Genomic DNA, 22,553 nt, shown 5'->3' on the forward strand with positions numbered 1-22,553 from the left:
CAACAAATTGGACCACAGGATCAAGTCCAATTCACCATAATAGGTGGAGAAGATTTGCAACTACACCCTGGCTCTACCAGCATTGATGTATATCTAAATTGTCTAACAGATGACCGTACTAGTAAAAAACAAGATAACATGAAAAACAAGCTTGCCTAAGTCAAATGAGGCACATACCAAGAAATAGTGTAATGCCTCGCTTTGAAGATATGGGTTGAACTCAACATAAAAATAACTTTAAAAAAACATTCAAAAACCCACAAAACTATCATTTTCTTCTGTATTCAATTGTGTTGTGTATTTACTTGTCTCAGGAAAATAACAACTTTGAGTACCATAAAGATGTGGCATTTTTTACAAATAATTTGAAGGTCTTACATGTGTTAAAGCAAAATCCATGCTTGTCAAGAAAATCAAGCAATAACAAGCATGGTTGTGGCTCTCTCTCTCTTTTGATTAGAAGTGTAACTTTCCGTGTCTCCAAAGCAATTCTTTTGCAGAAGCCTAACTCTTGGATTATTTTCTCTGAACAAAATCTGTCAGTACGAGAGAGAAAGAGAGAGAGAGAGAGAGAGAGAGAGAGAGAGAGAACATTCATCATTAGTTCACATATTTTGACATAAATGAAAAAGAAGCATATGCATCTTCTAGATTATTGCTCAAAACCAATGCTACCAAACAAGATAAAATAAGGCATGCAATCACTAACCTCAATTGTTACTGAGCATGTTCAATTCCAAGCAGTTGGAAAGATTTTGGGCCAACAAGGAATACACGTCTTGGGGTTTGGTATCGGAAAACTACTACTCCTTTGTATGCTGTTCTTGGCACACCGTCCTGAGAAAAAAGGAAATAATACAAGGAGTCATTTCTAGGAAGAGGGAATGCAAACAAACAATTTTAAACGATGAGAACTACTGGCAGAACAGGCATACAATACACGTGGAAAATACCTTACTACTGTACATCATTAGGAAAACTATATTCTATATCTGCGTGTTAAGTGTATCAGAGCATGGGTGAGAAAGAGGGAGAAAATAATTTTGATATCAGTTACAGTTAGAAAATAATTTCATTACAGGGTGCTTAATTAACACAATCAAAACACCACACAACAGGATATTGCTTTACAAATTAGTCACTAGGAGGCAATAGCAACAATGTAACATTAAGATTTTCTTTATTTAATGGAGAAGAAGAATAATGCCAAAAGTTTTAAATGACATAGGTTCCACTGATCATTTTCTAAGAGCCAAAAAAGGTGTGTGTCGGTTCAAATAGCTGAATTGAGATTGAGCTTTAAGTATTGTATCCAAAATAATGACCCAACTCTCTCATTTTAAAATTCCAATGCATTTCATTGTTGATCTAGCAACCGAGCCTGTACTAGATCCAAATCAAATCAAATCAATTAAAAACCACCTAGTTATAGTTAGACAAAAGAATATGAATTGAAGTACCTTCCATTCCTCAAAAATGCCAAATTGGTGTGCAATGCGTTCAAAATCTGCCTGGTCTTTGTAATGGACACACACATCACCATCAATATTATATGCCTTCAGAACAGCATTAGCTCCATAGACAGGTTTTGCCTTTTTAACCATGTCAGCAAAGTGCTTAACATAATTATCCTACAAAATAATAACAAAAAAAAGGATTAGGCAAAAATATAGAAAAAACTGAGTTCATCGCAGATGATCATTTTTGCATATATCTTATTGGTAAGCTGCATGTATCTTATACCTCCATCATGTAGCTCAGATCCATCGACTTCCAATCAACCTTTTCAGCAAAATTAAAAAATCATTGATGCTGTGAGAAATTTATACAAACTAAGACCAGATTTTTTTAATTTTTTTAAAATGCAGAAGAAATAGTCACATGCCTGGACATCGTTCAGCTTAATTGGCTCAAGATATTGTTTGAAAAACTGGCCCAAACTAGAACCCTGCAAGGAAACCACCGTAAGACTCAGAGAAGAAAGGTTTTAAGAAAACCAATAGCAGGGAATGATGACTTATAATTGATGTTAAATGTCAAAATCGTTTAAAGGAAACGCCCTCACAGTACAGGAAATATAAGATATCTCAACCCTGTTTGGTTGAGTTTTCTAAAAAACTAAAGACTAGTTTGAAAAAATAAAAAACACTCATCATTTTCATATAGTTTTTTCCTTTTTTGGGGTGAAAATGTTTTTTGAAATTTTGAAAACATTTTGTTGGTGCTTTTTCGTCAAACTAGTTTCTACTTTAAAAAAAGAGAGAGAGAACAAATTTTGAAAACTCAACCAAACAAATTCTGCCAAAACAAAGATAATGATATGTAGAATTTAATTGGTGGTCAGGAAATGAGTGAACAATTGTAAAAATTGATGTATTATTGATTTATATATATTGTGTTTACAATGAGTCCTATATATAGAAGATTAAAGGAGGTAGGTATGTAGTAGGTGGAGTAGTAGGTGGAGTAGGTGAAGTGGGTGGAGTAGGTGTAGTGGTAGGTTTTGGTACATTTTAACAGCCCCCCGCAAACTCAAGGGGGATAGGAACTAACCAACTTGAGTTTGGAGAGACTAACAAAACAAGAAAATAGACGAATACATAAAATAAAAAAGGATAGGAGACACTGTATGGTCGTGTCAGACCGTTGTAGAAGACTGTATGGTTATGGCAGACCGATGTAGACGACAGTTTATGGGGTCATGTCGGACCGTTGTAGCAGACAATGCTGTGACAGTCGTTGTGACAGTTTACGGAGTCTTGCTGGACCCTTGTAGAAACTAACCGGAATCAATGTCGGGACAGTTTACAGAGTCTTGTCGGACCCATGAAGGAGCTAACCGGAATCAATGTCGGGACAGTTTACAGAGTCTTGTCGGACCCCTAAAAAGTCGCACCCTCAAAAGGTGTGCCCAATCTGTCAAAAGGCGTGCCATCAAAAGGCGTGCCCAATCCATAAAAAGGCGTGCCATCAAAAGACGTGCCATCAAAAGGCGCGCCCAAGTTGTCGGCGAGCACCGACAGGCGCATGATGCGCGTGTCTGCCTCTTCATCATGGTCTTTATAAACCGAAGCGGAGGCTGAGGCTTGGAAGCATAACAAACCAGTTGAAACCTCTTCGTTCTCTGAGAGCTTGTCGCTAAGAGCTGCAAATCTTGAAACACTCTGTAACCAACCCTTCTCTGAAACACTCAGCAACCCATAACATGGCCTCGTCTTCCCGTTCAGCTACCCAGAATATGGCCTCTTCGTCCCGTGGTCTGCTCACTCTCTTTCCCGACCTCAACGAGGCAACAAGAGAGACAACTGGTGTGGCGGCCCGTGAACCTCAACCAAACACCTCTGGTTTTGCTCCGTTGAACTTTCCGATGCGGTCGGTGGAGCAAAAAATGGCAGGACAAACAGATATTGAAGCCAATCAGTATACATTGAAGTCATGTGTGGAAACCATGACTGCGGTCACAAACTTGTCGCACCGGCTGCAGAGTAGGACAAATGAGGTGCAACAGTTAAACGCCCAACTGGCTCTGCTCCAACGCATGTATAAGGATGCGCGAGCAGAGATAAGTGTGCTAAAGGCAGAAAACAAGGAGCTGAAGCGGAAAGCCACCGTGATGTTTCGATTTGGAGGTCCGCCATATGCTGCAGTGGAGGAGCAGGGTGTAATGATCGTGCCCAGTGGAGTGGGAAACACGGAGGCAACACCGTCAAGGGCCGCGCAGGACGGAGGCAAGAAGAAGAGACCGGCGGCAGAGTAGAGAAGAAAAATCCCGCCTGTGGATGGGGTTGTTTGGGTTTTGTTTGTTTTTTTGTTTTGTTTTTTTTATTTGTTTTGTTTTGTTTTTTTTTTTTTTTTTTTTTTTTTTGGTGTAAAATGGTGATCGGGGTTGATCCCCGGCATGAAGAAATGACAAGTGTGTGGAATGTTTGTGGTGTTATTTGGTGTTGTTGTTTTGTGTAAGAATAAAAATAAAATAAAATAAAACAACGGATAAAAAATATTTGGGGATGGTTTTTTTTTTTTTTTTTTTGTGGAATATAAAAAATAATAATAAGATAATAGAAAAAGGGTGATGCTCACTAACGAGTTGTAGAAGAAGGAAATATTGATGGAAAAAGAAAATAAAATAAAAGTAGGGATAAGAAAAATATATTATAATAAAAAAATATAGATATATATATATTAAAATAAAAGAAAAGTGTGAAATAACGTGGGTGGTGGATGTGTGATAGATGAGAAAAAGAGCGTGGGTTCATATCCCACAGCTGTCACCAACACAAACCTGCAACAAGAAGAATCTTTTGTTGCTTTTCTTATGCATCTTTTGTCTACACACTCTGAGTCTCACTTTATGGCATAAGCCAGAGAGAATTGCAAATTTCCTCGCAAGCTGCAGAGATTCCATTCATATCTCTTCTTTAAAACTATGTCCAGCTGCCTCCAGACGAGAGACTAAACTTTTTACAGGATCGATTTAATTGGCCCGTTTTCAGGCTCTCCAAGCATCAGAACTAATGTAGCAGCAACCACTGCCCGCAGAACGCATTTAAAAGCCTGTACAGTCATCTCATGAATACAGAGAAACTGCCCATGTGATAACTTGTCTGAAAGCTTAACCTGGGAAGAGCTCCAGAGCTCCAAATGAGAAGGAGCGACAACGAGCAACAGGCGATCGGTGAGTTTGAGATAGATGATCCGCTTGGAAGAAGGACAGGGACCAGATTCGAGAGGGATGACCTCTGGCCATCCATATGCCATATACATCTTCGATTTGGGTGTATATGTATGGAGAGAGAGAGAGAGAGGGAAGTAGATCGGAGGGTCATTTTCTTAGAGTACAGCAATATTCAAGCGGCAGAAGAACTGATTCGGTGAAGAAGATTCTAGCGGACTAGGTTGAGGTCCGGCGGGCGGCTAAGGTGAGGTTGCCGCCCGCCGGGGAAGCGAAAATATTAGGTTCTAAACCTGCTCTGATACCATGTAAAAATTGATGTATTATTGATTTATATATATTGTGTTTACAATGAGTCCTATATATAGAAGATTAAAGGAGGTAGGTATGTAGTAGGTGGAGTAGGTGAAGTGGGTGGAGTAGGTGTAATGGTAGGTTTTGGTACATTTTAACAACAATGTAGTGTGTGCATGGGTGCATGCATTAAGGATGTTTGTGTGTTTGAGAGAGAGAGAGAGAGAGAGAGCCATATTCAATAATTTGTTTGTATCCCACAAAAATTACAGAACTACAAATGCAATGATAGTAATTTAGGCTAGCATACATTTTTTCCCCCTAAATAATAACCATATTAGAAAACCTAGTCAATAGAAATATAAGTAAAAAAAAGAAACACGATTTAAACAATCACTGCCATGGCAAACATGAAGCAAGACACTATTTGGGAAATTGGGGATCAAATGGGAAAGTTTACTGGGACAACTAAAAACCTTTAGTCAAACCGACACAACCATGAAGAAAGTTGTGTGGTAAATTGTGGTGTAAACTAATATGACTATCAAAAGAAGTTCCAAAAGAAAACTAAGAAACAAAAATTTAGAAACTTATAACAGAATTATCTCATGATTATTGAGGACTACAAAAATACAAACAAAGCAAAAAAAAAAAAAAAAAAAAAAAAAAAAAATTATGGGGAAAACAATTGTAATTAATTTCCCTCCCATTTCCTATAAGCATTTTCAAGAAGCTCCCAACTAGTTTCACAAGAACTCCTAGAATGTATCCAAACTGTTTCTCAGAGGTTTCCCTTAAAATTTCTTTAAAGTTGCCTTCTACATGGGTTTCTCAGGAACATGTTTCCAACTTGTTAGACTACTGAATTTTGTTCTTTCGTTCTATTGTTAATATTTACTTAAGTTGAGGGTACGATGGTCATATTACTATGTTAGGGTTTTGTATATATATTTGACTGATGTAAAGTTGAGGCTAATGCTTATTTCAATATATAAAACTTCTTCTTCTTCTTCCTCCTAAATCCCAACCCTAAATTCTTTCATTTTACATTCTAACTTGGTATCATATCAGAGCAACCTATTCTTCATCAAAAAGGTTTCTACAGACTCTGGAGATCGATCTGAGGTGACCGAGATGTGCTGATGTCACCAGTCGTACAATGACGTCAGTATAACGTAAGCACTGTACGGACGAGTCCTTCACCCCTAGACTCGAAATTGCCTCCTGATATTTATGGTGATTTTTGTAGAATTTTTTGATCATCCTTGATGTGAGTTTTCGATTTTTGAAAGTATTCTAACAAAACTTGCACTCAATATCCTATTGCTCATTTCGTTTCTTATGATCGCCTCTCTCCTGGCCTTCAGTCGTTTGCTTGTAGCTTGTCTAGTATTTCCAATCCCCGCACCTATCAGCAAGCTATGTCCATCTCTGGTTGGAAGCATGCCATGGATGGGGAAATGCACGCTCTTCATCAGAATCAGACGTGGGAACTTACCTCTCTACCGTCTAGCAAATCTATTATGGGTTTTCGTTGGATCTATACTGTTAAGTATCTTCCTAATGGAACTGTTGAGCGACTTAAGGCTCGCTTGGTAGCTAAAGGCTACACCCAGACCTATGGTGTTGATTACTTGGAGACTTTCTCTCCTGTGGCTTGTCTTAATTCTGTTCAGATTCTTCTCTCTGTTGCAGTTAATCAATCTTGGCCTTTATATCAGCTTGATATCAAGAATGCCTTTCTCCATGGTGATCTCCAAGAGGAAGTCTATATGGATCAACCCCCTGACTATGTTGTTCCCGGCCAAGAGCATCTTGTTTATCCATTGCGGAAGGCCTTGTATGGTCTTAAGCAGTCCCCTCGTGCCTGGTTGGATCGCTTCACTGCTGTTGTGCTTGCCTATGGATTTCACTGTTCCGCCTTTGATCACTCTGTTTTTGTTCGCCACTCGTCTACTGGGAGTATTGTTCTTATTGTCTATGTGGATGACATCATCACTTCAGGGAGTGACTCCACTGGTATTGCTGATTTGAAACAGTATTTGGGACAACAATTTCACACCAAAGACTTGGGCCTTCTTCAATATTCTCTTGGGATTGAAGTTGCCTGCTCTTCTCAGGACTTGTTTCTTTCTCAACGGAAATATGTTCTTGATCTTCTTACTGAGACTGGCCTCTTAGGCACTCGCCCCAGTGATACTTCCATGGATTCTAGTGTCAAGTTTGATGGTGACACTGGAGATTTATTACCCGATGTTGGTCGTTATCGTCGGTTGGTTGGGAAGTTAATCTATCTCACTGTCACTCGTCTCGATATTACCTATGCCGTGGGTGTAGTCAGTCAATTTATGAATGCTCCCTGTCAACCCCATTTTGTGGTTGTGTGTCGTATCTTGCAATACTTAAAGCGTGCTCCTTGTCAGGGTTTGCTCTATCGCCCCTCTTCCTCTTTGTCTGTCACTGGCTTCAGTGATGCCGATTGGGCTGGTAATAAAACTGACCGCTGTTCCACCTCGGGCTATTGTACTTTTGTTGGTGGTAATCTTGTTACTTGGCGTAGCAAAAAACAGACTGTTGTTGCTCGTTCTAGTGCCGAGGCTGAATATCGTGCCATGGCTCATACTGCTTCTGAGATGCTCTGAGTTCAATCTTTTCTCCAAGATTTTGGTTTTTCTGTTCCCACTCTCATAACCATGTCTTGTGACAATCAGGCTGCTATCTTCATTGCCAATAATCCTGTGTTTCATGAACGCACCAAACATATCGTAGTTGATTGCCATTTTATTCGTGATCTCTTACTCCGCAAACAACTTGTGACTCCTTATGTTCGTTCTGAAGATCAATTAGGTGATATTCTAACCAAGCCTTTGGCTCGGCTTTCGTTTCATCGTTTATCCGTCAAGCTGGGCATGTTCGATCTCTATGCTCCAGCTTGAGGGGGAGTGTTAGAATACTGAATTTTGTTCTTTTGTTCTATTGTTAATATTTACTTAAGTTGAGGGTAAGATGGTCATGTTATGTTAGGGTTTTGTATATATATTTGACAGATGTAAAGTTGAGGCTAATGCTTATTTCAATATATAAACTTCTTCTTCTTCTTCCTTCTAAATCCCAACCCTAAATTCCTTCATTTTACATTCTAACTCAACCTAAAACTAACTTTTCCGGAACTGCATGACCCAATAGTGTACACTGGGTTAGAAGATCATGTCTATTATTTAGACAATCAACGAAGTGTACACAACTGCACAAATCTTTGCATTGTCACTAGCACAGCTGTCAAGAATCCACATATTACGATATGTAAAAGAATCTTTCTCCGTGATATCATTAGATGAGATTTGGTACACCGTGAAAGCAGTGCATATCTAGGTCGTTTCAGCATACAGATTTGTAGTTAATAAAAGAAAGAAAAAAGTTAACTCAAAGACACTTTAAAGCAATCAAAACAATAAAATATTTATGTTTTTCTGTGAGCTTCTTGCTTCAAGAAAGAGTAGCAATTCTGGAGGTGCCATGAACACATACAGATAAATAGACTTTTAGAAGTATACGACTAAATAGTTCAAAGCATAAATTTTCCAATTTGAACACACAATAATGGCTTGGATAATTAATATTATGATACTGATACACAATTGTAGGTGTACATACATGCTCACCAAAATTATATGTTCTGCACACTTCAGGACGAATAAACTGTCGACCTTTGTGATTCTTTTTCAACCTCAACCAATCATCCCAGTAAGTGAAATTTTTTGTCAAAGAAAATATTTTAAAAGAGATGCATCAAAACGATATGTAGGTTAGACCAACAAACTATAACCCACTAAATCAATAAGGATATGCTTTTGGCCACTTTGGAGAGAGTTCATCCCATATAGATTTAGACAGCATCCACCCAAGTCCGGGGAAAAAATCTGAACGGTAAAGCACATCTGCAGAGTATTATAAAGCTGATCAGAAAGAGCTTTTCCAAGTTTACTATGCAACATTTGTCAAAGGAAAAATTTATATTCGCCAGCCTGCCAGGATAATTTCCAGATACAAGTATAAAGGGATACAACGGCACACAAACAAAAACGTCCATAAAATAAGGCATCTAACTGAAATAGAAACGTTATGGATAAGCGAAAAAACTATCTTAGAATCAGAAACTCATTGTTTTCATGGGAACTAACTGAAAGTGTAAAGCAGCGAGAAGATAAAACGAGGACCTAGGCAATGATTTCATGAGTAATAAAACTCGCTGACATCACCACTACGGAGTGATCCAAGGGTGAAAAGTTCATTGCTTGATGAGTTGTGCCATTTGTGTGCTCACTCAAAACATAGAAAACTCAATGGGGGGAAAGAAATTACGAGAGGTTACAGGTGGCACCAATTTTCTAGCATCCCATATATAAGTATCACTGATTAACACCAAGGGGTTGGCCTGATGATCAAGGCCTGGGACTTGGGGGTGTGTTCCCTCCGTGGTTTCAGGTTCAAAACCTTCTAGTTGCAAACAATTTCTTGGGGCAGACTATATAGGGCTTTGGCCGATTTTAATTGGACCCCCCACTAGTGGATGGTGGGATTGGTCCCCTGGACCAGTCAGTTTGATTGAGCCAGATAGGCCCCGTTTGGAGACTTGTCTTTTTAGTCAAAAAGTCAAAAAGTTACCTTTTTAGCCAAAAAGCCAACAACTCATACCAAAAAGTCAAAGATTCTCTTTTCTCTCTACTTTTTGCACATCTTTTCGTAATTAGCCAAAAAGTCATCCCAAACATATAAGTTTTTTTTACCTACCTTTTTAGCCAAATAACCAAAAAGTTACTAAATTAGCCTGTTCCCAAACGAGGCCTGAGTAATCAAAAAAAAAAAAAGTACCACTAACTGCAAAAGTAAACACTGCCGGCAAATTTTTAGGAACTAGAGGGTGAGGATAAGCTGAAGGCTATGCATTGAAGTATAGAGTGAAACAAGACCATCAACAATTTACTTTAAATGTTTCATAGAGAGGAGCCTTGGAATTGGATTCTTTGGATTCAATCGCAAAATTCACAAATCCATAATAATTAGAACAAGGTTTTGTGGGATTGGAATTTGGGAACCAACCCCAAATCTTCCGTGAGTCCCCAAATGATTAGAATTAATGATGCCGGACAGTCCACATGAAAGGAGCAACAAAAGGAAATAAATAAACAGCTACAAATAAAACAAATTAAAAGAAAAACCTAACAATGACAATATTCTCAACTCATTTTATGCAATTTCATTTATTTTTGGGATTTTCTTATTTGACCTATTTTTGGTAGGCCTATAAATATTAGGCTTATTGTTATTGGAACACACCTTTGATATTGAGAATAAAATTGAGGTGGGAATATTGTCATTGTTAGGGGTTTATTTTTATGGATCTTTATTTCTTTTCTTTCCGTTGCATGTTTCACGCCAACCATCCGACATCAAGAGCAAAACCGCAAACTATCACCACCAACTCACACCATCATATCCTCATCGATTGTCTCAGCAAGAGCAGTACTCATAACAGAAGCTTTCAGCCAACGTCTGATCTGCCATAATCCATCGGAACTTCAACACAGTCGATTCAGCAACTGTTGTTCATTGGTAGCACATTGTTAGACACTCTAAACCAAGAAAGCAACCACAATAACCATCAGAAATCTCAGTTGAAACTACACCATTGCTGCCTTGCATCATCGCTGCTGCCATGTCCCATCATAAAAGCAGTTGGTTTCTATCATGGTCTCTAAGGAAGACGACTGAAGATGGCTAAAAACTGACTTTTTGGCCTTTTTTTGACTTTTTTTTGAAATAACGTGTAAAAAATGTGAGAGGTGATATGATCCAAAATAGGTTAAAAGCTGGCTTTTGGCTATTTTAACTCTTCCCAAAAGAGCCCTATTTTGGGAAGATGGTTAAAAGCATCTTCCAGCTTTTAACCCATTTTGAGTCTCACAATCTCTCATATTTTTTACACAATTTTTTTTAAAAAGCCAAAAAGAGCCAAAAAGCCAGCTTTTAACCATCTTCCTAACCCTTAAACCCGAACCGACAAAGCTACATCCAGAAACCAGCTTTTAACCATCTTCCCAAAAGAGCCCTATTTTGGGAAGATGGTTAAAAGCATCTTCCAGCTTTTAAACCATTTTGAGTCTCACAATCTCTCATATTTTTAACACAATTTTTTTAAAAAGCCAAAAAGAACCAAAAAGCCAGCTTTTAACCATCTTCCTAACCCTTAAACCCGAACCGACAAAGCTACATCCAGAAACCAGACCAAAACCCACAAACCCAGTCAACCCAGTTCAATAACAAAAAATCAGCAGGGAAAAAAATATAAATAAAAATAACAAAATTGACAATATTCTCAACTCAATTTTATTCTCAATATCAAAGTTGCCTTTCCAACAAGTCTAATATTTATATTCCAACCAAAAAAGGTTCAAAAAAGAAAAGAAATAATAAATTCATAAACAAAATTACATAATTAAAGCAAATGCAAAAGATCAATTTTTAAACGTGTCTCTTTGAAGGGGCTGGAGCAAATAACACTAATCTGGTCAACATAACAATTACAATGCTTCACAAGAACCAGCGAAGCAAAAATATCTCTGGATTTAAAGCAAAATGATTATACTAAGGGTAAGTATTACATTGGTTTCTCAATCAGCTATGCTAGAAGAAAAAATATATAGCAATAAAACTTCCAAATGAACTTACAAGGATCATGCACAAACTGCTTTTGTCCATTGTCATTCCATGAAGAAACCGCCATGATGGACCTATAATGGATTCATGACAATAAAATGCAAAAAAGATAATTAGAGATTGTGGAGCTCTGATCTTGAAGTTCAAATAATGAAATGTAGCTAAGATCATAACTTCATAACAGGACTCACTTATCACTATCAAGGAGTGTGGCTGCAGCCTCAAAATAGTCAAAGAAATCAGGGGCAATTTCCATATCATCTGTATTCCATGAAAATAAATTTTAGAAAATTGTTTCACAATTCCCACTGAAAAAGAAAAGGTAAGAAGATAGTCCAAGGCAAGATTGTTGCACCTTCAAGTATGATAACTCGACTAAAATTATGTTTGTAAAACAATTGATCCATTGCCCATTTGTAATGACCTAGAAAACACAAGCATTAACATAATGTTCAACAATGAAGCTTGAAGAAAACTTACAAAAGTTAAGAAAAAGGAGAAACCCTTACGTGCAATCTTGTAGTATGCAATCAATTCCCCAGGCCTCTCAGTATGCACTGGTTCAAAATCCAAGTGCTGCAACCAACTGAAGTTACTCTTCAAGCATATATTTAAAATATGAAAAGCTTCTTTTCGTTAGAAACAAGTTAGCCAATCCACTTTTTTGTGGAACATGGGTAATATTCTCAAGCACAGGTTCAAAAGGCTCTCCATGTTAAACCTCAAGCACAAGGCAAAAGGCAACATGTGTTGAATATAAAAATTAGAGTACATAGAATCTTTTTATTTTTAGTATTATGTATATAATCTGTGATTGTATCAATTACTGATTTAGTATTGTTTCCTTAATTAAATCGTTTCTTAAATCGTATCATGAATCTATTATATATAAATGATCTCTACTTCAATCATAAGTAAGCCAAATAATTTTTTTCATTCTTTTTAGTATTAGAGCTAGGTTAAGTACCTAGTAATTTTGCTTCACTGGCAGGCGGCAGCCTTTGCCTTGGCCTCTTGCCGGACCTCAACCCACTCCACTGCCATATTTTCTTTCAGTATCACTTTGTGATCTCTTCCTCTATCCACTAGTTTATTCCTATCCCAAATATCTCTATCATATATTTTTTTTTACTTGCAATACATTTTTTGTGTGTTTCTGTTCCACTTTGTCTTTCCCTCTATTTCAACCTCAAATAGGTCAAATAGGTTTCTATCTTCAAACCTATTTGAGTTTGAGAGGAGGTATTATACCTATATTATGGTGAGCATGGTAATATACCATGTGAACCACCCAAGCTGCCCCCTCCGGCTCACAACCCAAGTCGCCCCCTTGGCGCACCATCTAAGCCACCCTCTCTGGCACACAACTAAAGCCGCCTCCTCTGGTGCACCACCAAAGCCGCCCCCTGACACACTTTCTAATAAGCCGCCACTTGGCGCACTCAGTTATTTGTTGCCATCATTGTTCAACACCACGTTATAAGTTATGTGTGCGCCACGCTTGGTGGTTCAACATCTAGTTTTCTACATCGGTTCTGTATTAGCCCTTTAAACTGTCTCGACATCAATTCCAGCTAGTCTCTACAACGGTCTAACATGACCCCTTAAACTGTCCCGACATTGAAACAGGTTAGTTCCTATAACGGTCCAGCATGACCCTTTAAACTGTCCTGGCATCGATTCTGGTTAGTTCCTACAATGGTCCAGCATAACCCCATAAATTGTCCCGACATTGATTTTGATCAGTACCTACAATGGTCCAACATGACCTTAAACTGTTCCGACATTAATTCCAACCAGTTTCTACAACGGTCTGGGATGACCATAAACTATCTCCCGGCATTAGCTCTGGCCTCTAATGCTGACTAGGGTCTTGTTGGTTGCCGACCAGAGTGTTTCCTAGCCATAGACACTTCGGCAACTCTTCTAGGGTAGTTCAGTCCCTATTTTTTTCCCCCTTTCTAGGGTGTAGTGCTGATGTATTAAGTACTTTTTGACTTTTTTTTATTTAGTGGATTACCAGATTTGTTCGGTAGCATTTATTTAGACTAACCGTTGAGTCTTTTCCAACTTCTTCCAGTCATCCATTGGCAAGCTGGGATTATTGAACATCTTCACACTAGCTTGAAGGGAAGTGTTGAATATAGAAATTAAAGTAGATAGAATCTTTTTATTTTTAGTATTAAACATATAATCTGTGATTGTGTCAATCACTGATGTAATATTGTTTCCTTATTTATATCGTTTCATGATTTATATCGTTTCTTAAATCGTATCATAAATTTATTATATATATATAGCATCTACCTTATTAATGGGTAAGCCAAATAATTCTTTTCATTCTTTTAGATGATGCTCAAAGAAAGAACCTCAAGGCACAACCTTGAGGCTTAACGGGCTTTCAGACCAAGTAAGAGACACTCATCAGACTTCCACTTTGACTTCTGTTTGTAATATGCACCTCTTATGCTAATGGAGGATAGTGACCTAGCCATTTGCAGCCCCACCAACTATAGTTATAAGTGGACCTGAATAAACTCGGATCAAGGCTGAAAATGCTCATAGAACATGATTTTGTTCAGAAATCTGTTTTCCCTACATATATAGGATCGAACTCGTAAGCTTTGGGCTCTAAGAGAAAAACTAGGAAAGATGGAATTGAAAATTCAAAAAATATATATTTTTTAAATTTTATTCTCTCCAAAATTTTCCTATGTCTTCTATTATAGTTGATTTATATAAGATTTTAATTTATTTTACTTGACTCCAAATAATACAAGTGCTTACTAAAAAATATAATAATACTAGTACAGAAACTTTTGTACCTTAAGAAAATCCATGGACACCGAAAAAAAAACCCACCAAAACCAACTCGGTGGTCTCACACTTAACCAAATGTATGTACATAATTAGAATTTAATCGAATCAGCCTCATATATCATCTTTTTCGAAATTGAGCAACTGACTTTCCTAAATAAAAACAGGTCTTCTATTTTACGGTTAAAATATTTAAAAAAATGTACATATCATGCATTTTGAATGAATTTTTATATGTTTACTTTCTTCATTATTTCATAATTTCAATGTATTTTAGCTCATGGAAACATTTTATGTTCAATATGCTATGGCTAATATATCACAATTTGACAATCAAAGCCAACTCTTGACACAGTGCCATTTTGGGAAGATGCCAAAAACGCGTTTTTGGCATTGTGAAAAAAAGCTGTCTGGCCGAAAACGCTGCCTTGTTGCATTTGGCGAGTGACAAAAAAGTTACCCTGTGAAATTACCTAAATACCCTCCATGTTAACAAATTACTTAAAATTTCAAAGTTTGGCAAGGGTATATTGGTCATTTTATTTTGATTTGATGCCATAAATAAATATTAAACCAAAAATCTAGGAAGCACGGATACAGATACGGGATACGGATACGGATACGATACGATACGGCAATACGATAAAATTTGAAAAACTAGGATACGGGTACGGCGGGGATACGTTCGTAAAAAATATTATTTTAATAATTTTTAGTAATGCAGTATGCATAAAAATAAAACTTAAAGCAAAAGACAACTTGATAAAGAAGAAAGATTCCTACAAAACTAAGAGTCTTCAAGGTCAATAGTTTCAACTTGTTCCCCTTCATCAGTGAATATTACAAGACCTTAGCTAAAGCCAAAGCCAAAAAACCATTCTTAAATAAAAATTTCAGCAAATATACTTTTTTAAGTCATCAATGATAGCCTAGGAAGCACGGATACAAATATGGTGATATGGGGATGTGGATATGGCGATATGTCAAAATTTGAAAAAGTATGATACGGGTACAGCGGGGATACATTCATAATTTATTTTTATTTTTTTTGTGATTTTAATAATGTAATATGCATGAAAATAAAACTTAAAGTAAATTAATAAATAAAGAGAGGGATTCCTATTAACCTAAAAGTGCTCAAACATTCATAAAACATCCAAAACTAAAAGCAAAAGCAAAAGCAAATGCAAATGCAAATGCAAATTAAACATCATCCTTACATGCCAACACCAAAAAAAGAATGAGAGCAGAGAGAAGAAACGTGAGAAAGTGAGAAAGCGAGAGAGAAGTGAGAGAGACAACAAGGATACATCAATTTGACAAATTCTATTACTTAAGCTCTCACTATATTCCTCTTATGAAAGAACTAAACAAAATATTATAAGTAATATGTAACTTCGAGTATCCGATACTTCAAAATTAAGTATCCGATACTTCAAAATTAATAAAAAATTAATTAAGAAGTATCCGATACTTTTAAGAAGTATCCGATACGTATCCGCAAGTATCCGAGGAGTATCGGTATCCGATAAGTATCCGATACGGATACGTCACCCTTTTTGAAGTATCCGTGCTTCATAGCCAAAAATCAAAAAAGCCAACTTTTTACCAACTTCCCAAATCACCCCCAAAAAAGCCAAAAAACTTGGTAAAAAGCCAAAAGCTAGCTTTTTACCAACTTCCCAAAACACCCCACAGATAAGTGCATAAGCACACAAATGCAATATTTTGGCCTCGTTTGGGAAGTTGGCTATTTTCGTAGGTCATTTTAGTTTTTGGCTATTTTAGTAGGCTAAAATTTGTGTGTTTGGGAAGATGGTTAGATTTTTTTGTAGTTGGATGTAATGTATGTGAGAGAAAAAGTGAAATGATTATGGGTTTGATATGACATTTTGTCTTGTTAGCTATTTTAGCCTATTTTGTCTTTTTGTGAATTTTAGCCCCAAAAAAAAAAGCCAAAAAGCCTCTTGCCAAACAAGGCCTTTATTTGTCCCTCTAAAGAATCATTTGATGGCATAATTCATTCAACAGAAGTACGAGTCGATGAAATTTTGCTGAACCATGTTCGTTATCAGCATGCCATGCTGGAAAATGAAAATAATTTACCTGCATGTAAGTTAGCTGATTGTAACTCAAAGCCTTACTTCTGACATGAGGATCTTCTCCATCCTACAAAAAAGTAGAAGCTTTAGGTGCCTTGTCCATCCTAAATCCTTGTCAAACGAGTAATATTTATACGAATCAAACAAATCTAAACTTGTGTTTAGAAGAATCTCTATACATATATAGGTACCTGGGATACAAAAAGGGGATACTTTGAAGCAACAGAACTTTGGTACCTGGAGAACACAAAGAATTTGGTAAAAATGGGTCCACTGAAGTATGCTCAACTTAATCAGAAGCACTAAAAAAAGCTCACAAATGTAAGGCATACTTTAGTATAGATTCGACAGTCCTTCCAAGATAATCAGCACGATTGCAAGCCATAATCACGACTGCTGCCATTGGCACCTTATAGTTGAGAAAAGAGCATGCATTGCATGGTTAGAACCAATGACGAATTAAAAGGAAACCTCCATAGAAAAAAGAGAAAATAAAACAAAATAGAAGAATTGAAAAGAAAACCTCCACTCCATCCAAACCTGTACTTTGTCAATTATTTTCTCAAGGCCTTTCCCTGCAACATGAAAACATATTAACTGTCATACGACTCATATCAAGCACACACATACCAGGGAAATAATGTGCAGGGAAATAGTGTAACAGACTGTCCTTTTCAGTGTACAAGGTTCACCTCCACTAAGGCACATTTGCTTATATTAGTTTTGCTTTTATTAAAAATAAATAAATAAAGATGATGTGAATATTTCCTGAATGTGCCAAACAGCTGCACCTGATATTGTGACATATGTATTAGAGTACCTTGTATCAAGAATATTAGCTGGGAAAAAAGAAGAAGAGAAGGCCACAAATAACACCACATTCTCTCTCCAATCATACTATATAGTCTGTAAGTAGGATCTAATAAGCACAAACACGCGACACGACACTGACGTTTTTTCTCCACTGCTTTTCCTTTTGTCTTTTTTTGCTTTTTTTTCTTTCTTTCTTTTTTTCTCCTTTTCCTTTTTTTTATTTTTTTTTTTGGTTGTTGTTGTCTGTGTATGTTGAAATGAGGTAGAGAAGATGTCTTGTTTAAGAGCAGTAGTACCATGACAGTATGGCTCATGTTATCTTTAATATAACAAAATGTCAAGCAGAAACAACTTTAATAAGAGACATCTGTGACTAGTTCAGAAGTCAGCTTTGTATCAATGTCCTTCAAAATAGGAAATCACTGATAGACGTGTCACCACTTGACTTTTCCATGAGGCAATCAACCAAAAAAGCATTTTTCATCTCTCTTTTTGTTCACATTTCTTTATCTACTGGTCGCGTTTACCAACTGCCTGACACGTTTATGAAGATGAAGGGAGAGTTTAACGCTGCATCCGATTATTTTCTGGTTGGGTTGAGAATCCAATAGGGATGACAAGTTACAAACCAGCTATTGGATTCTTCAGTCATCATTTCTCATGAACCAATATCTATGGACTCTGGTCCTTTGTAAACGAACTAGTATAACCTCTGGGTTTTCCATAAATGCTTTGACTTCTAGCTCTTATCATTTTTTGCATTGCATTTACAATATAATGTCAACAAACATGAGCATAGAAATGAGGCAAGCACAAGAAACTGGGCCCTTCAACACAACATAAGTTTCCATGAATTTTTTCCAACAAAATCACCAGTCCAAACATAAATTATTCCCATTATGATTGTTAAAATCTACCATCACCTACTCCACCTACTACACCTACCACCACCTACTACCACCTACTACACACCTACCACTACCACCTACTCCACTACATCTCCTATATAAGGAGCCCCTCACCATTTGTAAAAAAATATCAATCAATCAATAATACAATTCTCTATTTCTCTTTATACATTAAATTTTCTACATGGTATCAGAGCTATAAGATTTAAACTTGTATTTTTTTCTCACCGGCGGGCAGCCGGCCGGCAACTTTGCCTCTGCTGCCCGCTGGAATTTTCTTCTCTCTCAACAATGGCAGATTTCATCCATACCCTTTCTGTACCTCCTCTTTCTCGAGCTTTAGCAAGAAGCATTCTTGCCCTCTCAGGTTCATGGTTCTCAAATTCAAGTTTGACTGCAGCAAGCCAGAGTTCAGGGTTCTGAGCATTCTTCTTCCTGGCCATGGTGAGAACTGCTCGAGCTTTACTCAATCCATTCATCTTCTCCTCAAGGTTAGCAAGCGAAAGCCAAAGGGGAATACAACTGGAGCAGTGCTTCAAAACTTGACTCATAGGCTTCCTTAGCCTGTTCCAAGTTACCAAGCCGTTCCTCCAGCTGCCCAAGCATCAACCATAATTTGAAAAATGACGGGAAGAGTTTCAGCCCTTCGTCAAGTAACCTCCTCTCCTCGGTGGTGTGCATGAGGGGAGGCTGGCTCTCTCTTGGCACATCTACTCTCTCTCTCAATTTCTTTTACTCTCTCGGCATCAACCTCTCTCTCTATCTCTCACAGAGCATTGCAGAAGTTGGAACTTGCAAACACACGCACTGCCACCTCACTCTCTCTCTCTCGGGTTAGGGAGGGAGAGGGCCATACACACACCCATTTTAAGAGACATCCATCCACACCACACCACCCAACTTTCTTTTTATTATTTTATCACACAAGGGAGACAGCCCCATGTGAACCATTCACACGGTTTCACACATTCACTTCCCCAAACCACCCAACTTTCTTTTTATTATTTTATCACACAAGGGAGACAGCCCCATGTGAACCATTCACACGGTTTCACACATTCACTTCCCCAAACAAAAACAAACAAAAAATAAAATAAAATAAAATAAAACAACAAAACACACAAAATAAATAAATAAATAAAAATAAATACCAATAAAAATATATATATATATATATATATATATTCTGAATCTCACCTTTTCTTGTATAGATATTTGAATCTCATCTTTTCTTTTTTTATTTATTTTTTCTTACTTTAACTTTCCCGACCTTTTTATTTTTTATTATAAAACTTAATTGGTGCTCTCCTCCGTTTGATTTCCAACTCCATTATTTTTATTTATTTTCTCCAAACCACTTTCCTTATTTCCCCCATCTTTCATTTTTTATTTCAAATATATTTTTATTATTTTTTCTTTATTTTTCTTTCACATTATTTTTAATCTTTTTCCAATTCATTTCATACCATATAGCTTTGCACACCAAACCATATTTTATTCATCTCAGGGATCCACCCCGATCACAATTTTACACACACAAAAAAAAAAAAAAAAAAAAAAACCAACACCAACAGCTTTGTTTTCTTTTCTGCAGCCGACCACCCATCGACCTCACTTCTTCGCCTATTCCGCCGGTCTTTTCTTCTTGCCTCCGTCCTGGGCGGCCCTTGACGGTGTTGCCTCCGTGTTTCCCACTCCACTGGGCACGATCACTCCACCCTGCTCCTCCACTGCAGCATATGGCGGACCTCCAAATCGAAACATCACGGTGACTTTCCGCTTCAGCTCCTTGTTTTCTGCCTTTAGCACACTTATCTCTGCTCGCGCATCCTTATACATGCGTTGGAGCAGAGCCAGTTGGGCGTTTAACTGTTGCACCTCATTTGTCCTACTCTGCAGCCGGTGCGACAAGTTTGTGACCGCAGTCATGGTTTCCACACATGACTTCAATGTATACTGATTGGCTTCAATATCTGTTTGTACTGCCATTTTTTGCTCCACCGACCGCATCGGAAAGTTCAACGGAGCAAAACCAGAGGTGTTTGGTTGAGGTTCACGGGCCGCCACACCAGTTGTCTCTCTTGTTGACTCGTTGAGGTCTGGAAAGAGAGTGAGTAGACCACGGGAAGAAGAGGCCATTTTCTGGGCAACAGTTGTTACAGAGTATTACAGAGTTTCTCTCTCAGACAATGAAGAATTTTTTTCAGAGTTTTTTAGCAAGTTTTCTGCCTCAGCCTCAGCCTCCGCTTCGGTTTATAAAGACCATGACGAAGAGGCAGACACGCGCATCATGCACCACTTGACGCCAGACGACAAAACGGGCGCGCAAGCCAATGTGGTGACGCGCCTCGCCATCATGTCCGGCACATCTTTTTATGACTTGGTGTTAAAATTTATCAATAAACCTACCACCACTACCACCTCACCTACTCCACTAAACATAACCCACTACACCACTACCACCTCACCTACTCCACTAAACCTAACCCACTACACCTACATCTATATAAGGAACCATTTGTAATAGACCACCACTACCACCTCACCTACTCCACTAAACCTAACCCACTACACCTACATCTATATAAGGAACCATTTGTAATAGACAGAAGATATCAATTCATCAATCAATAACACATACAATTTATTCTCTCTCTATTTCTCTTTATACATTAAATTTTACATGGTATCAGAGCAAGGTTAAGCACTTAGTATTTTTCGCTTCACCGGCGGGCGGCAACCTCGCATTAGCCGCCCGCCGGACCTCAACCTAGTCCGCTAAAATTCTCTACACATACCCTGACTCCGTTAATGGGTCAGCGTCACTTCAATCCCTCACCAAGTCCCTGCGGCATTCCCAGGCTCTGGGCAAGATTACTCATCCTTTCTTTCATGGCTTCAACACTCTTCTGGTGCGCATCCTTGTATGCTTCAGTGACCAAAAGGGAGAGTTTTTTCAGCTCCCAACTCCATTGCAGCCTCAGTTATCTCAGTGCGCACAGGCTGCTGGTTACCAGAAAGTGTTACCTTTATTAGCTCACCTTCACAATAGCCATCAAACTCTGCTGCAGCAAGTTGTTGGTGCAAGATTGGAGGACCCCGCATTGTCCGATGCACTTCAGGCATGCCCAAATCTGACGCATCTATCTCTGCTTGCGTGTGAGGGGTTGAGATCTGTTTCAATTGAGCTGCCCCAGCTAGAGCAATGCAGACTTGATTTTTTATGGCTTGGGTAACTGCTCACTTTCCATTGTTTCTCCAAAGCTTGAATTGCTCGAGGTGCAAGGTTGTAGTTGGATTAGGGTTCGAGAGACCCAATGCTTAAGAAATCTTTCCATTACCAATAATTCCGGGAGAGTTTACATGGTGGATTTTGGAAAACTTGTGGGTCTTGAGTTCTTGTCCATTAGAGGGGTGCAGTGGTGTTGGGATGCAATAAGCAAAATGCTTCAATTGGCAAATAAAGTGAAGCATCTCTATATGAAGGTGGAGTTCACGGGGGATTTTGAAGCCCTCTTGCCCTTTCCGGAGATTGATTTTGTCGAATTCTTTAACAGCCATCCCAAGCTGCGAAAATTCGATATGCATGGTGCCATGTTTGCTGCTCTTTGTCAGAAAAACAGCTTGAAAAAGGTGGATTCGAGATTTGTGATTCCCTGCCTTGAGGAGGCAATGGTCACAGTGAGATCACCATTAAATGCAGAACAGAAAATGAGCACTCTCGAATCATTGGTCAAGTATGGTAAGAATTTGAAGACACACAGACAAGCTGGACCTCTCTCCATCTCTCATTATATTATATATATATATATATATATATATATTCTTTTCATCTATTTTACACCACCAAACTTCTTTTACTTTCCAGACCACTCACCGACACACACATTGATTTGCCCATGTATATCTCTTTTCTCTCTCTCTGCCACTTTCAAACCCTCTTTATCTTTTATATATATATATCTATATCTCTTTATTATACTATATTCCCAAACACTCATCACACGCATGCACATGGCAGACACCACTCCACTTTCTTTCTTTTATTTTATTTATTTCTTTATTTTTTTTTTCATTTAAAAAAAAAAAACAGAGGAAGAAGACGAACTGCACACAAACTCATTTTATTCATGTCGGGACTCACCCCGATCACCATTTTACACCAAAAAAAAAAAACAACCAACACCACAACGGCTTTGTTTTCTTTTCTGCAGACGGCCACACGCCGAC

General features: G+C 37.9%; 1 protein-coding gene and 1 pseudogene across 3 annotated transcripts in view; one reads left to right on the top strand and one right to left on the bottom strand.

Annotated features, from left to right (window-relative positions):
- Window positions 1-254: 254 nt before the first annotated feature.
- LOC145815453 (alpha-1,3-mannosyl-glycoprotein 2-beta-N-acetylglucosaminyltransferase-like) overlaps window positions 255-22,553 on the bottom strand; it is a 33,349-nt gene continuing 11,050 nt past the window's right edge. Inside the window, exons 5-19 of one of the 2 annotated variants that reach the window (XM_082912177.1) lie at window positions 17,149-17,177; window positions 16,935-17,011; window positions 16,794-16,839; window positions 16,607-16,669; window positions 12,193-12,259; window positions 12,039-12,107; window positions 11,875-11,944; window positions 11,696-11,757; window positions 8,814-8,904; window positions 8,621-8,714; window positions 1,886-1,948; window positions 1,744-1,782; window positions 1,461-1,631; window positions 710-837; window positions 255-536 (exon numbers count right to left, since the gene is read on the bottom strand). In XM_082912177.1, the coding sequence (XP_082768303.1) occupies window positions 718-837; window positions 1,461-1,631; window positions 1,744-1,782; window positions 1,886-1,948; window positions 8,621-8,714; window positions 8,814-8,904; window positions 11,696-11,757; window positions 11,875-11,944; window positions 12,039-12,107; window positions 12,193-12,259; window positions 16,607-16,669; window positions 16,794-16,839; window positions 16,935-17,011; window positions 17,149-17,177 (1,061 nt within the window). In that variant the 3' untranslated portion in view covers window positions 255-536; window positions 710-717. Of the gene's footprint in view, window positions 537-709; window positions 838-1,460; window positions 1,632-1,743; window positions 1,783-1,885; window positions 1,949-8,620; window positions 8,715-8,813; window positions 8,905-11,695; window positions 11,758-11,874; window positions 11,945-12,038; window positions 12,108-12,192; window positions 12,260-16,606; window positions 16,670-16,793; window positions 16,840-16,934; window positions 17,012-17,142; window positions 17,178-22,553 lie in introns of both variants that reach the window. The other variant, XM_082912176.1, reaches the window with a different exon arrangement.
- On the top strand, window positions 18,695-22,417 carry LOC145815427 (uncharacterized; annotated as a pseudogene). Its single transcript, XR_014358363.1, has 2 exons — window positions 18,695-18,814; window positions 21,098-22,417. The product of XR_014358363.1 is annotated as an uncharacterized LOC145815427 (transcript).

This window comes from Camellia sinensis, unplaced genomic scaffold, assembly GCF_055761805.1.
Source record: "Camellia sinensis isolate YWXY unplaced genomic scaffold, ASM5576180v1 Unanchor2, whole genome shotgun sequence".
Classification (NCBI taxonomy): domain Eukaryota; kingdom Viridiplantae; phylum Streptophyta; class Magnoliopsida; order Ericales; family Theaceae; genus Camellia; species Camellia sinensis.